Source organism: Fusarium oxysporum, chromosome III (genome assembly GCF_013085055.1).
Source record: "Fusarium oxysporum Fo47 chromosome III, complete sequence".
Classification (NCBI taxonomy): Eukaryota; Fungi; Ascomycota; class Sordariomycetes; order Hypocreales; family Nectriaceae; genus Fusarium; species Fusarium oxysporum.
Window position 1 is genome coordinate 2535947 of NC_072842.1, and position 12780 is coordinate 2548726.

Genomic DNA, 12780 nt, shown 5'->3' on the forward strand with positions numbered 1-12780 from the left:
GCTTGTCTCATGGTTATTGGTGCCAAGGTCGCCTGTTGCGTTTCAAGCGCCCATTTGCCACGCACCACCATTCCTCATCTAGTGGCCATTGGCGTCTGGATCTCTGATGTTGTCAGATCCCTTGAGAAACTCTGAAAATCCCACAAAATGGTCCTGTCTAGGAAATGCAGAAGGAACGTTTTAATCAGTTGTGGCTTTTCTAGATAGTACCTAGAAGATGAGACCGAAACACTCCGTCTGCTCGGCCTATATCATGTGTCATATACCAATCTCCGAAGCTCCCCGTCGCACAAGCTTACTGTATGATGATGGTCATGGATGCCAAGACCATGTCTTCAGACTATCGATACAAAGTTTCCGCTATCCGTGGCGCAAAATAGCCGCCGATGCTCAGAGCCCAGGCCCATACCAAATGACACTCCTCATGAAACAACCTCATCTGACTGTTCGGGTCTTTGCTACCCAGTAAACACTGTCGATTATCAAGTCGCAATGGTTGCGGTGCTTAACTTGATTACGATATTGACATCATGTCATGGCTCCAGTAGAACCCCTTCTGATGATTGAACCCTGTCCAACTTCACAGTTAAATTGGAGATTATCATCCTTCTCCTCAGCAACCAAAGTCCGCCATTGCAACCCAATCTCAGCATCTCCAATTTTTGAATTCAGGATCGGATGCTGTAGTATTTTTTATATTTTTTATATTAACTTTCCCTTCTTTCCAATAAGTCAAGGGAGAATTCGAATACTCAGCCAACAGCGGCCTTGTCAAATACCAGTCGTTTCACTACCTCAAGACACTCATTATGAGCCCTTCGACTTAGTGCGAAGTAAAATTACTGAACCCAAGTAGATGGGCAAGAACTTCCCGCCATTGTACGTCGCTTACTGATCACTGGGAGCCTGACTTTCCACCTGAACCCTGGATAACTGGCATGATGTGCATCCAGGAGACCTCGAACTGTCTTTTGGCCCGCTGTTGACCAACAAGGGCTTGACAATGGATGCCAAAATAAACTCATCAAAGAGTCCCCTAAAATTATGGCAATTTACCTAAGTATTTTCATCATTTAGGGTCGATATCCTAAGCTTTATTGCCCACAAAACTATTGGTGAAGGCATGGTTCATAAATCAGCTGAAATTTTGGAAGCTGATATAATATAACTTTCCTTTTCCTCTTGAAACCCAATTTCAGTGTCTTGTCTTGTGATTCGTAGACTCAACTTGACAGATTCCATCTCCTGCCTTGACATTCACCGTTTTGATAAATGCTCAGCCACTACGGCATCTATATTACATTTCTTCTAAACTTTTCTATTCTATCGTTGAGCAACCTCAACCTCCTGGCCCTCAAACTTGGGGAGCTCATTCTCAATCTGAGACCAAGTCTTACTGCCATTCACAAGCGACTTGATAGCATCGATGATCTTCTCCTGCTCCGCTCGGACTTGGTTGGTGCTGTCACGATCTCGCAAGGTAACAGTACCGTCTTGAACTGTCTGGAAATCGATGGTGATGCCGAGAGGAGTACCGAGTTCATCGTTTCGGCTGTATCGCTTACCAATGCTGGCAGAAGAGTCGTCCACACGGCTGGAGATACCGGCACTGCGGAGACGTTGGGACAGCTGCTTAAGGAGAGGCTTGAACTGGGCGTTGGAGGAGAGGGGAACAAGCAAAACCTTGGTAGGGGCCACAGTGGGAGGGAAAGATAGAACCTTTTAAGTATTAGCAATTCATCATGCATATTCAGGGGGGTTTGTTCTTACACCACGGGCTTCGTCGCCACCCTCGGTGCCACGAGTCCAGAAGCTGTGCTCCATCAAGGAGTAGAGAATACGGCCAATACCGAACGAGGGCTCGATAACATTGGGCACAAACTCGCGAGTGTTCTCAACCCTCTTGCGGAACTCGATGGCAATGGAGTCCTTGTTAACCTGGACCTTACCGTCACCAACACCAGCGACTTCGAGAGTGATGCTGCCGTTGTCGCTCAACTCCTTGGCCAGCTTTTCTCGTTGTTCTTGCGATGTAGCCAAGAGAGCAGTTTCGACAGTCTTGGCATCCTTCTTGAACTGGGGACCAAACTTCTTCCTCTCGATATCGATTTGCCACTCCTCAATGACAAGAGGAGTCTCGCGCTGCTCGCGGACAACCAGAGGGGCGCCAGTCTTTTTGGCGTGGACACTCAAATCGTAGGCACTTCGGTCAGCACAGCCGACACACTCGATCCAACCAGAGCTGGTGAAGAGTTCAGCATCCCAGCAGTCGGTGGCATAATGAGCCATCTCGTTGGCCATGTGCTGGCGGAATCGCAGCTTGGTCAGATCCACGCCAATCTTTTCCAAAAACAAGTGGATTCGGGCAAGGAAGTAGCCCAGAGTCTCGTTGTCAACAAGGCCATCCTTGACAGCCTGACCGATCTTGAGAGTTCTGGTCGTAGTCTTGCCACTCAGCTGTGTATCACGGTCAAGGAGAACAAGCTCGACATCTTCAACCTCATGGAATCGGTGGTGCTTCTTTCCACCCTCAGGATCGACGAAATGCTCAATCTCAGCCATAAGGAACTCACGCACTCGTAGAAGGCCGGCACGAGGGGAGATCTCATTACGGTATGACTTGCCAATAGAGGCAGAAGCGAAAGGCATCTGAGATTGGTTGAACTCGAGGAGCTTGGCAAAGTTCAGGAACTGGCCCTGGGCAGTCTCGGGGCGGAGGTAGCCAGGGTAGTTGCTGCTGGGACCAATGGAGGTCTGGAACATGAGGTTGAAGGAGACAGGCTCCGCGGGCTGGACACCAGTGGCAGGGTTTCTGAGGTCGTACTTCTTGATGAGCTCGCCAAGCTCTGGGCCACCATAGTTGTCGATTCTGGCGAGAACCTCCTCATACTCCTTGACGACGGCGTCATCGAGTTTCACGGCTTCAGTCTTTGTCTTTTTCTTCTTCTTCTTGGGGTCCTCCTCCTTATCCTCCACCTTCTGGCCACGGGCCTCCTTGTCACCGTTTAGTCGGGCCTCAAGGATGGCCTCGACAAAGTGGTCGGCTCGAAGAATCTCGCCGTTCTTGGGGTCCTTGCACATCCAGTCGGCGAACTTATCGACATGGCCACTGGTCTTGAGAACCTCGTGAGGGGTCAAAACAGTGCAGTCAACCTCAAGCATATCCTCCTCAAGGATGAAATGCTTGCGCCAGATGTCAATGACACCGGCCTGCAGTGCGCAGCCAGGAGGGCCATAGTCGAACAAACCACCAACACCGCCGTAGATTTCGAAGGAGGGGGTGTAAAACATGCGGCGTCGGAGGATAGATTCGAGGACAGCCTTGTCGAGGGGCTGGCCCTTAAGAGTCGTCGCGGCGGAAGTCATCTTGTCCTTTTTGCGCTTTTGCGACGTTTGCAGTTGAAAAGCGTTGAGGGGTCGTGAGGTCGCAAAAGTGCGGGAGTCTACGACAGTGCGGGGTGGTTTTGCACAGGCCGCAAACCGGAACCTGGGACCAGAACGTGACAGACAAAGTTGCCTTGATAAAGGGGAAGCTGTTGAAAAGCTTTTCTTTACTGTTGTTGGCAGTGAGGCTGGAGATAGTGATACGGGACGAATCGGCTTCATCCACCCTGATTGTAAAAGTCGTCAGGTTAAAGAGACAGAGGAAGGCGTGAGTCACAAAAGTCAATTCCGTCAGGTATGGAGCGTAGGTGGCCTAAAATGGCTGCTATTCGGTCAGACCAGAGACTCGAGACGTCGAACTGGGTCTCTCTGTTTGGTACCTATGGATAGCTGTGGGTGGTGGGGGAATTTTGTGAGTTTCTTTGGCATCTGCTGGGCGCTGATTCGACAATTTGGTGGTTAGAGACCCTAAAGAGGGAGTTTTGCTATCGTGGGTGTATAACATGCAGCAGTTTTGGGAGGATAAGTTTGACTGACATCCAATTCTTTGACCCCACCACGTCCACATACCATTTCTATTCACGGAGTAAATACCTTCTGTAAGGTACTATTTGTCCCAATGCGCAGCACGTGCCGGGACATGGCTTGATCATGATAATCATGGCGTTGAATGAATTTTGCATTGAAGTCTTTTTTTAATGAAATCAATTAATATGATCGATCACCTTGGTACTGGATGAAGCGAGTGGCTTTGATAATGGATACCAATTATGCTAACAAGTTGTGTTGCTTGTTGAGTATCTGGTGATATACCCCGTATAAGTCGTCTCATTCCCCCAAGACGAAACTCATAGATATCTCCTTACAGGTCGATTTTTTCACGTTTATCATCTCTCAAAAAGTGAGTGTCTAACTAAATTTTCGTTCAATGTTGCGTGAATGGAAGGCGAAGATAGCACTGACTCTATCTGTCGATAGATACATCGACACCTCAGACTCGTGAGCTCAGTCGTTGCATTAACGACCGGCGAGACAATGACTGAAGAAACCTTGACTACCTACCTCACGTAGGGCACTTCTTGCACGTATGCAAGAACGAACAAATGATCGAAATGGCAATGATCGGCTTGGAATTAATTTTGAGTGAGGGTGCAAGAGAGATCTCACTGTCGGGGTGTTGAAGTCGGTCCTTAAAACCAATGACCAGCAATCACCAGCCTGGCAAACGTCTTGCCTCGATACAGCTCAGTAACTGCATGATCTGAATATTTCATAAAAAAGGCAATTGCGCAATAACCTTCAGCTTCTGTGGTGGTCCGATCTCAAGCTCGCCCCAGATTTCTAGCTGCCCCCGGCATCAGTTGCTCGGCAACCAGATGTTTATACTAGCCGGTTTCTAACCCCAGCCAACGACCTGACTGACCGCATCGGAACCGTTCAAAAAGGCAAACCTCCATCGTCTTTCTTCATCTCTTCGTTCGTCTTTCACTAACATCAACAGCCCATCCCGCCCTTGCTCTCAATAATGGCTACCCGTACAATTGAGGCGCGCTTCGAGCGCATGTCCGTCAACGATGAGAATGATCCCCTTGGCGACGGCTCTAAGCTCTACAGCAAGACAAAGGTGTGTTTGCTCTGACCGCTCGATCATGGTTTGATCACTGACATAGGTAGACTATGGTCTCATCTACCACATCACAAAGTATACATGGAGCCTCTCGACCCAACCTCTTCAAAGTCGCCCTCCAGTCGCAAAGCAGCAATACCAACGCCGCTGTGATGCTGCCATCTCAGGCTGCTCAACGAAAAGTCAACAACGCGCCTCCATCTCCTACAAGAAAAGCACTTCCATCTTCCTCAAGGACGTCGGATGAAGCTCAAGATGAACGAAAATCAGTCACACTGCCAGAGCAAATCAGCGTCCCTAAGCAGTTCCACCTCGGCATGTTCGAGATTGGTCGGCCTCTAGGCAAGGGCAAGTTTGGACGAGTGTACCTTGCTCGAGAAAGAACAACTGGCTTCATCTGCGCCCTCAAGGTCCTCCACAAGAATGAATTGCAAGCAGGTCGTGTTGAGAAGCAGGTTCGCCGAGAGATCGAGATTCAAAGCAACCTGAGACACCCCAACATTCTTCAACTCTACGGCCACTTCCACGATAGCAAGCGAGTATTTTTGATTCTCGAATTCGCTGGTAAGGGTGAACTGTACAAACACCTCCGAAAAGAGAGCCGGTTCCCCGAGTGGAAGGCAGCCCAGTACATCGCCCAGATGGCATCGGCATTGCGATACCTGCATCGAAAGCATGTCATCCATCGGGACATCAAGCCTGAGAACATCTTGGTTGGCATCCATGGTGAGATCAAAATCTCGGATTTCGGATGGAGTGTGCACGCTCCCAACAACCGAAGGAAGACCATGTGTGGTACTCTTGACTATCTCCCTCCTGAGATGATCAAGCCCGGTACCTCTGACAACTTTTACAACGAGAAGGTTGACCTGTGGAGTTTGGGCGTCCTGACGTATGAGTTCCTCGTGGGTGAAGCGCCCTTCGAGGATACGCCAGTGATGACTCAACGAAGGATTGCTCGTGCTGACATGTCGATTCCTTCATGGGTCAGTCCTGAGGCTACTGACCTCATCAAGAAGGTATGCAGCCCCAAAGATTTCTGTATCGCCGTACTGACATGGATGAAGCTCCTGGTGTTGGACCCTGAGAAGCGAATTCCTCTTGAGCAGATTCAGCAACACCCCTGGATCATCAAGCACTGCGTCAAGGGTGAGCGTGCTTCTAACCGCGAGAAGGGGCAATAATGATATAACGACAAATAATATGAATGGATAACGGTTGAAAGGCGTTTATCGGCAATTGATTGACTGATTTTCTAATAATCAAGGACGGAACCTGGCCGTTTGCATCAGCTGGAGTACGGGATTTTCTTTTGTGGCGTCATTCCAACAATCATTAAAACGAATACAAGAATTGCTCCAGCGTGTTCAAGGGTATCATTGATAGTATTGTGGTATACAGCAGAAAGGCATCATACATTTCATTAAAGGCGCCTCTCGCCCGTCTTAGATATCGTACACATTTTCATACGGAGGGCAGACTGCTAGCAATCATCGATAAACCTCATCGAATGGCCGCGTGTCTGCGAAGCAAGAATCCCAAACCTGGTTGACAACCTTGGTTGCTTGGACGTCATCCTTGCATGTGGATCTGGCCGTGACGGAATCAATGGCTCGTCTGCGGACGCAATTTTGGAATTGCTGCGTCAATCTCCAATTGCCTCGAACAAAGGCCTCTTTTGTCCATCTGCACTCGCCACTGAGCATTGAAGCTCGGATCTTGATTATGAATTAGCATCCTTGTTTGCAAAGAAATTGGCTTGTTTCCTTAACCCACCTCTGTGCATGCGGCGTGCTTCAAGTCCTTTTGACCCAAAAAGTCGACATTCTTCCATCGAACATAGTCCCAGGCATGCACCATCTCATGTGCAAGCGTATCCTCGAGATGCTTTCGGTTCTTGATGTGGTTGGCACATATGAGGATGCCATGATTGGGGCTAAAACCACCAGATTGCCAGTTGACAGAGCCATCAGCCCTCAGAGAGGAGGGACAGCGACGGCAGTGAACATTGGAAGGGTCTATTCGTCCATTGAGGGCCTGTATCTTCTCAGACATGAAGCGAACGACGGGTGAATAGGTAAAGAGCCAGTCGCGGTCTCTCTCACAAGCTTTGCAGTCTTTTTCTTCCTCGATTTCTGTTGTATACTCTCGGAAGAAGAATTTGCCCTCAGGTGTCATTTGGCCCGAGAGCATCTTGAAGTAGTTCATCCACCATGAGATCTCTGGAGAAAACCCGGTTTTTGCAGGGTCGTTCTTGATTTCTGCATTTGAAGCACTTGGCGTTCCAGCGGGGACACCTGGAGGAGGTGTAGAATCAGATGACATGCTGCAAAGGCGCGTGTCTGTATTTCCTATGTCAATTGAGTCCAATTTAGGTTGTTGTGGCTTCGGCGAGTGAATTCGGTATTCGGCGTAAGACTAAGAATCTTGAGGTGATCGACCTCTCTTGACCTTCTCACAAGGCTTTAATTTAGTTGGCCTTAGCTTACCTTAGCCTCTTCAGAAGCCTGTACCGTAAGTGTAAATTCTGCCACGCACCCGATAACCCGATTCGGCCAGGCGGTGAAGAGACTGATTGGACCAGTTTTCCGAAGAAAGGACCCTATTCGTGCTGTTTTCCCGGGCGACATCGGGGTCTGGGGAGCTCTTCAACAAGGGCGCAGGAGCACAGTCCAATCAATTCGACTATCGCCCAACGTTTGCCCAGCTCCAGCTCCAAACATCCTGACACTCCCACTCACATCCCATCTCATACCATCCTATCCTACCTATCCTGTTCAACCCTCGGTTCCACACTCAGAGCGACAAGGGCGCATGAGGAAAATGACGAGTGAAAGCATGTTTCAATGTAAGCATTTCTCTCAATCCCTCTTCCCTTTGCTTCATTCATCTTTCTTTGATTTGTGTTGTGGAAGAAGAGTCAAGTCTGTCTTGTTGAACTTGTTCCATATATATACTACCTACCTATACATATGCGCCTCTTCACATGTGTAGTGTATAGAGACACCCATGTGAAAGTGCCAGTCTTTCTTACAGGCGTTGCATCATACCCCAAAAGCGGCATTAAACTGACTTGTTTTCCTTTTTCTTAAATCTCGCAGTCATGAGAGGCAACGGGACAAAGTCTCTGACCATCGTCATCAAGCTTGGTGAGTTTACTTTACGGCTCAACACCAAGCTTGACTCATCCCCCACTAACACTCGGCCATCATCACAGGAACAAGCTCCATTGTCGATGAGAAGACTCACGAACCACTTCTTCCGATTCTGACTCTCATTGTTGATACGGCTGTAAAGCTTCGCAAAGATGGTCACAGGGTGGTCATTGTTTCGTCCGGCGCTATCGGTGTTGGTCTCCGGCGTATGGACGTGGAGAAGCGACCTAAGCATCTCGCACAGCTACAGGTTGGAACCGAATGTCTCTGTTGACCATCTATAATCAATTGACTAACGTGAATGTCTACAGGCTCTTGCAGCGATCGGCCAATGCCGCCTCATGAGTCTCTGGGATAGTCTGTTCACCCACCTCAGGCAGCCAATTGCTCAGATTCTCCTTACACGAAACGATATTGCAGACGTGTGTCCAACTCTTTTGTCTTAATCTTCAACAGTGAGCTAAAAAAAAATATGCTACAGCGAACGAGATACTTTAACGCCCAAAACACATTCCATGCCCTTTTGGAACAAGGCGTAATTCCCATTGTTAACGAAAACGACACTCTTGCCGTTTCCGAAATCAAGTTTGGCGACAATGATACTCTCTCTGCTATCACTGCCGCTATGATACACGCTGATATGCTGTTCTTGATGACGGATGTTGACTGTCTCTATGACAAAAACCCCAGAACCAACCCAGATGCTAAGCCTATCGAGGTGGTCGAAGACATCGCCGCACTACAGGCTGACGGTAAGATTCATATTCAATCGCGGGCTTACCTCACCGAAAACTAATTCTGAAGCAGTCTCCAGTGCTGGTTCGTCCCTTGGAACAGGAGGCATGAGCACCAAGATTATTGCTGCCAGGCTGGGCACTTCCGCTGGAGTCACGACTGTCATTACGAGGTCTTCTAACCCAGGAAACGTGCTCAACATTGTGCAGTATTTGCAGTCAATACAAAGAGGGAACACTCCTCCCAGTCCAGACGAGCGTGCTGAAGGCTTGTCACGATCAGCATCAGCTCTGACGCTCTCCAACTTAAATGGCGCCCCTTGGCCCCCCCTACACACTCGCTTCATCCCCGCCAACGATCCCATCAGGGACCGTCACTTTTGGCTGCTTCACACTCCTCATCCTCACGGCACCCTCTACATCGACTCAGGCGCTTATAAGGCCCTTGTTGGCAAGGCGGGTCTGCTTCCGGTTGGCGTCATTGATGTCGAGGGTAACTTTGCCCAACAGGAGGTGGTGCGTCTCGTAGCAGTCAAGAGACGATCAACCCCTGGGCCTGATGGCAAAATGTGGGAGGGCACCCCTGAAGAAGTCGGTCGAGCTCTGGTCAACTATGCCGCCGCTGAGATCGCGCGGATCAAGGGCAAGCAGAGCGTCGAGATTGAGAAGATTCTTGGCTATGCTGATAGTGAGTATGTCGCTCACCGACAGCATGTCGGTTTCTTTAAGAGAGACAGCAGGCCAGTGAGTCCAGCTCGAGAGATAAACGGTGCGGTAATGGAATAGGAAGACAAAGAAAGGGCTTCGAGAATGGGCAAAATGGGGCAAGCGAATACATTTCAACATATACAGCGCTTTGATGACGACGATGATATCTACCAATCTACAAAATAACCCAAGCATGATTGACTTGGCCATAAGTTTCTTTTCCCCTCACTCTCAACGCCAAAGAATGAATGATTAAAATAGCCCCAACGCCAGACGAAGCAAACCATACTGCCCTCTAACCCGTCGCAAACAAGTTGTCTTCGTCACGGAGGTACTCTCCACAGTCGGCCTGTCTGAAACAAGTGACACCGGTAGGGTCCAATCTTCGAGCCTCAGCAGTGCTGCGGGCAGTGACACCAAATCCGAGCGGTGTATCGTTCATGCTGTAGACAACAACTCCCTGGTGTTCGGGGCAGTCCTCTGACCAGCGACCGACATGCGCCTTGACGATGTTGCTGCCGTATAGGAAGGGCATAGTTCCGTTCTCCTTGACCCAAATCTTGTAGCGGGCGTGCTCGGCGATGATGGGAAGGGCTGTGATGTGCAGGCGAAACTTGCCAGACTTGGTGAACTTGCCTGTGAAATTTGAAGGTTAGCTAGAGAATATTGTGACAGTTATCGAGGCAAAGACATACCGAGACAAGTTCCTAGAGAGAGAAGCTTATCACGCGCAATAGAGGTCGCCAGGTTGGCGATTGAGAGACGAACGTAAAAGACACGATCGCGAACTAGGCGGAAGACATAGCGATCAGGGTTGGGGGAGTCGTCGAGGGGTGCGATCAGGTTCTTGAGGGAGCCACCAGTGTAGTTTGCCAGTTTCTCGAAAAGAGTCTGGGTCTCCTTTTCTGTGAGAGGGCGCATTGTATCGTTAGGATATGGTGATTGATGGTGTTGTTGATGTTGTTCAATGGCGGGATGGCTTGGCTTCGCAAAACAAAAAAAGTTGATGGAGCGGAACCTGATAAGGATTCTTATCAGTTGGCGGCTGGAGGTGGAGTGGAGGTTAACATGAGTAGGTGGGACCCTTGACTACCTACCCTACCTTACTTAACCTAGGCTGATAGAATTGACTATGAAGATAAATTTCATCGCAACGTTATTCAAATAGCAATAGGAAAATATGCAATAGTATATATGGAAAGTCCGTTCTCATTGTTTAAGCCTTTGTAGAAAAGTTAAAAAGCTCGATGGCCTCGTACAAGGCTGACGGCAAGGAAAAAAAAAAAAAAAAAAAAAAAAAAAGGAAAGTCCGTCTTTTTGATAGCAGTCTAGTAGTTAGTACTGTCTTAGTTTCTCTTGAGATAGATGTTGAGAAATTCAGGGTAGTCCTATTCACAAAAAAACGACTTACAACGTTACTAGCTCGGATAAAGGAGGTCTAAGACGATTTATATTATAAACAGGTAGAGTATTTACATTAGAATAGTAGTATAAGGACCAAAAGTGAAGCTTACAGGTCTAAATATAGTCCTATTAGTTTATTTGCTCTTCGGACGGCGTTTCTCAGACTAAACGTCGGCTGAAGCCCCGGAACCGTTTATCATTGTACAGACATTATAACGCCTGGTCAGACGCCAATATAGCACATTCGAGCCAGAGAAAGAAAATGTAGACAAATAGCGTAGTCCGTTGAAACCGAAGCCTTTTTGTTTCCATACAACTTAGCGACCCGAATAGATACTCATCAAACAGCATGTCCCATAGTCTCCCGACCAAAATGTTGGTTAGTGTCTCGCCGATACTTGTCGCAAAGGGCTTGCCTAAGAGTCTTGAAATTCTGTTTGGCACAGTAATACAATGTTCTTCGATTCATCTCCATCCAAATTTTGGGAGTTTCCGTGAGCTCGAGTTCAGCGGTGACCAGTCTCATGAGGTCGGCGTTGATAGTATAAATGATGTCTCTTAATTCCGAGATGGATTCTTGACTAAGGACAGACAGTTTCAGACCAGCAAAGTCTTGTATAACATCGATCTCCTTTCTCCACTCGAGAAGGTGAGATATCAAGTACTTAATGGCCTGGTATTCAAGGTCATAGAGGTTCATGAGATCCTCTTTGGTCAAATATTCATAGGACAGGTGGGTATAGTATTTGTAATGTCTCCCCACATGTTCAGCTTTGGTAAGCTCCTGGAGGCAATGTTCCTCAAGATAGACTTTGTGCCTCCAAGAGACTTGGGGTTTGCATTGGCTTTGAATGTGTGCCAGGTCATGCGCCAAGCGAGGTAACCCTTCCGAAGCTCATCATATCCATGTTTCGAGTATTGCTCAAAAACCAGACCCACGATGAGGCAAGGTGGACAGGATGAGAATACATTCATAGAGTTCCCCAGGCATTCATATTTTACTTGCCGTATTCGGCCTTCAGTAATAGTATTGTGTGACAGGCTGTTAGAGGTACCCAGACCAGTGTTGCCTGGTCTTTTAGACACATCTTTGACTTTTGTTGGATCTGTTAGATCGTCCATGCTCGCCTGAGATGCGTGCTCACCCAGATCCCGTACCATGCAAGGTTTGAAACTGACGCCGTAGCATTTGTTGGTATTTGGACACCGATTATGGACTTTTGGAGCCCAAGATCGCAGGCGAGCATCGATAGCATGGACTTCAAATTGTTGCATGCGAGCTTTGTTGTCTTTCAAGCTCTGGAATGGATTGTGCCTATCCTCGTAGAAGCCGACATCTCTGATTAATGACAGCCACTGGGAGAGGGATCTGGCCTGGAGGAGCTCGGAAGCGCTGGGAGAGAAAGACGAATATGGGACTCCTGTGATGGCACTGACGGGGTAACGGACGAAAGAGGTCGACGAGGAAGAGTGATCTGAAGAGCCAAGGTTCCAGTAAATGGTAGTGAGAACCATCTTGTCTCCGTGTGCTTCAATCTTGTATCGTGTAAAACAATCGAAGAAGGTATTTGGTAAATGAATATAGCTTTGATGATAGAGTGCGCTGGTAAACGCTGGGCTCAGGATGTAGTGAGGAGGGGTGGTCGTGAAATGGTCTCTCGGCGTGTCACTCTATGGCCGGCTTGTCCTTAACTCGACTTTCAAATCGTCTGTTTAATTCTCTTATGTAGTCCTGTATAGAAAGAAAATACTGATTGTGTCCTTTTCA

The 12780-nt window shown here is 48.3% G+C and overlaps 6 protein-coding genes across 6 annotated transcripts; 2 read left to right on the forward strand and 4 right to left on the reverse strand.

The window, feature by feature from the left end:
* Positions 1 to 1323: 1323 nt before the first annotated feature.
* FOBCDRAFT_271080 (uncharacterized protein) lies at positions 1324 to 3366 on the reverse strand (the record flags this gene model as incomplete). The annotated part of the gene is made up of 2 exons (XM_031176487.2): positions 1324 to 1719; positions 1771 to 3366. The coding sequence occupies 2 exons, from the start codon at positions 3364 to 3366 to the stop codon at positions 1324 to 1326; spliced, it is 1992 nt and encodes a 663-aa protein (XP_031047620.2).
* A 1513-nt stretch (positions 3367 to 4879) lies between these two features.
* On the forward strand, positions 4880 to 6314 carry FOBCDRAFT_290205 (kinase-like domain-containing protein). The gene is made up of 3 exons (XM_031176491.3): positions 4880 to 5008; positions 5059 to 6030; positions 6079 to 6314. The coding sequence occupies exons 1-3, from the start codon at positions 4910 to 4912 to the stop codon at positions 6193 to 6195; spliced, it is 1188 nt and encodes a 395-aa protein (XP_031047624.1). The 5' UTR covers positions 4880 to 4909; the 3' UTR covers positions 6196 to 6314.
* A 68-nt stretch (positions 6315 to 6382) lies between these two features.
* FOBCDRAFT_22969 (peptidase M76 family-domain-containing protein) lies at positions 6383 to 7485 on the reverse strand. The gene is made up of 2 exons (XM_031176494.3): positions 6788 to 7485; positions 6383 to 6729 (listed from the first exon to the last, which is right to left on the reverse strand). Exons 1-2 carry the CDS (start codon positions 7334 to 7336, stop codon positions 6502 to 6504), a joined length of 777 nt encoding a protein of 258 aa, XP_031047627.2. The 5' UTR covers positions 7337 to 7485; the 3' UTR covers positions 6383 to 6501.
* A 164-nt stretch (positions 7486 to 7649) lies between these two features.
* Positions 7650 to 9748, forward strand: FOBCDRAFT_218141 (Aspartate/glutamate/uridylate kinase). Its single transcript, XM_054703815.2, has 5 exons — positions 7650 to 8160; positions 8229 to 8416; positions 8478 to 8588; positions 8648 to 8918; positions 8974 to 9748. Exons 1-5 carry the CDS (start codon positions 8115 to 8117, stop codon positions 9684 to 9686), a joined length of 1329 nt encoding a protein of 442 aa, XP_054559790.2. The 5' UTR covers positions 7650 to 8114; the 3' UTR covers positions 9687 to 9748.
* On the reverse strand, positions 9749 to 10855 carry FOBCDRAFT_317056 (uncharacterized protein). Its single transcript, XM_031176502.3, has 2 exons — positions 10304 to 10855; positions 9749 to 10244 (listed from the first exon to the last, which is right to left on the reverse strand). Exons 1-2 carry the CDS (start codon positions 10527 to 10529, stop codon positions 9904 to 9906), a joined length of 567 nt encoding a protein of 188 aa, XP_031047635.1. The 5' UTR covers positions 10530 to 10855; the 3' UTR covers positions 9749 to 9903.
* Positions 10856 to 11726: 871 nt separating this feature from the next.
* Positions 11727 to 12527, reverse strand: FOBCDRAFT_271085 (uncharacterized protein; the record flags this gene model as incomplete). Its single annotated transcript, XM_059611453.1, has 1 exon — positions 11727 to 12527. The coding sequence occupies one exon, from the start codon at positions 12525 to 12527 to the stop codon at positions 11727 to 11729; it is 801 nt and encodes a 266-aa protein (XP_059464449.1).
* Positions 12528 to 12780: the final 253 nt, after the last annotated feature.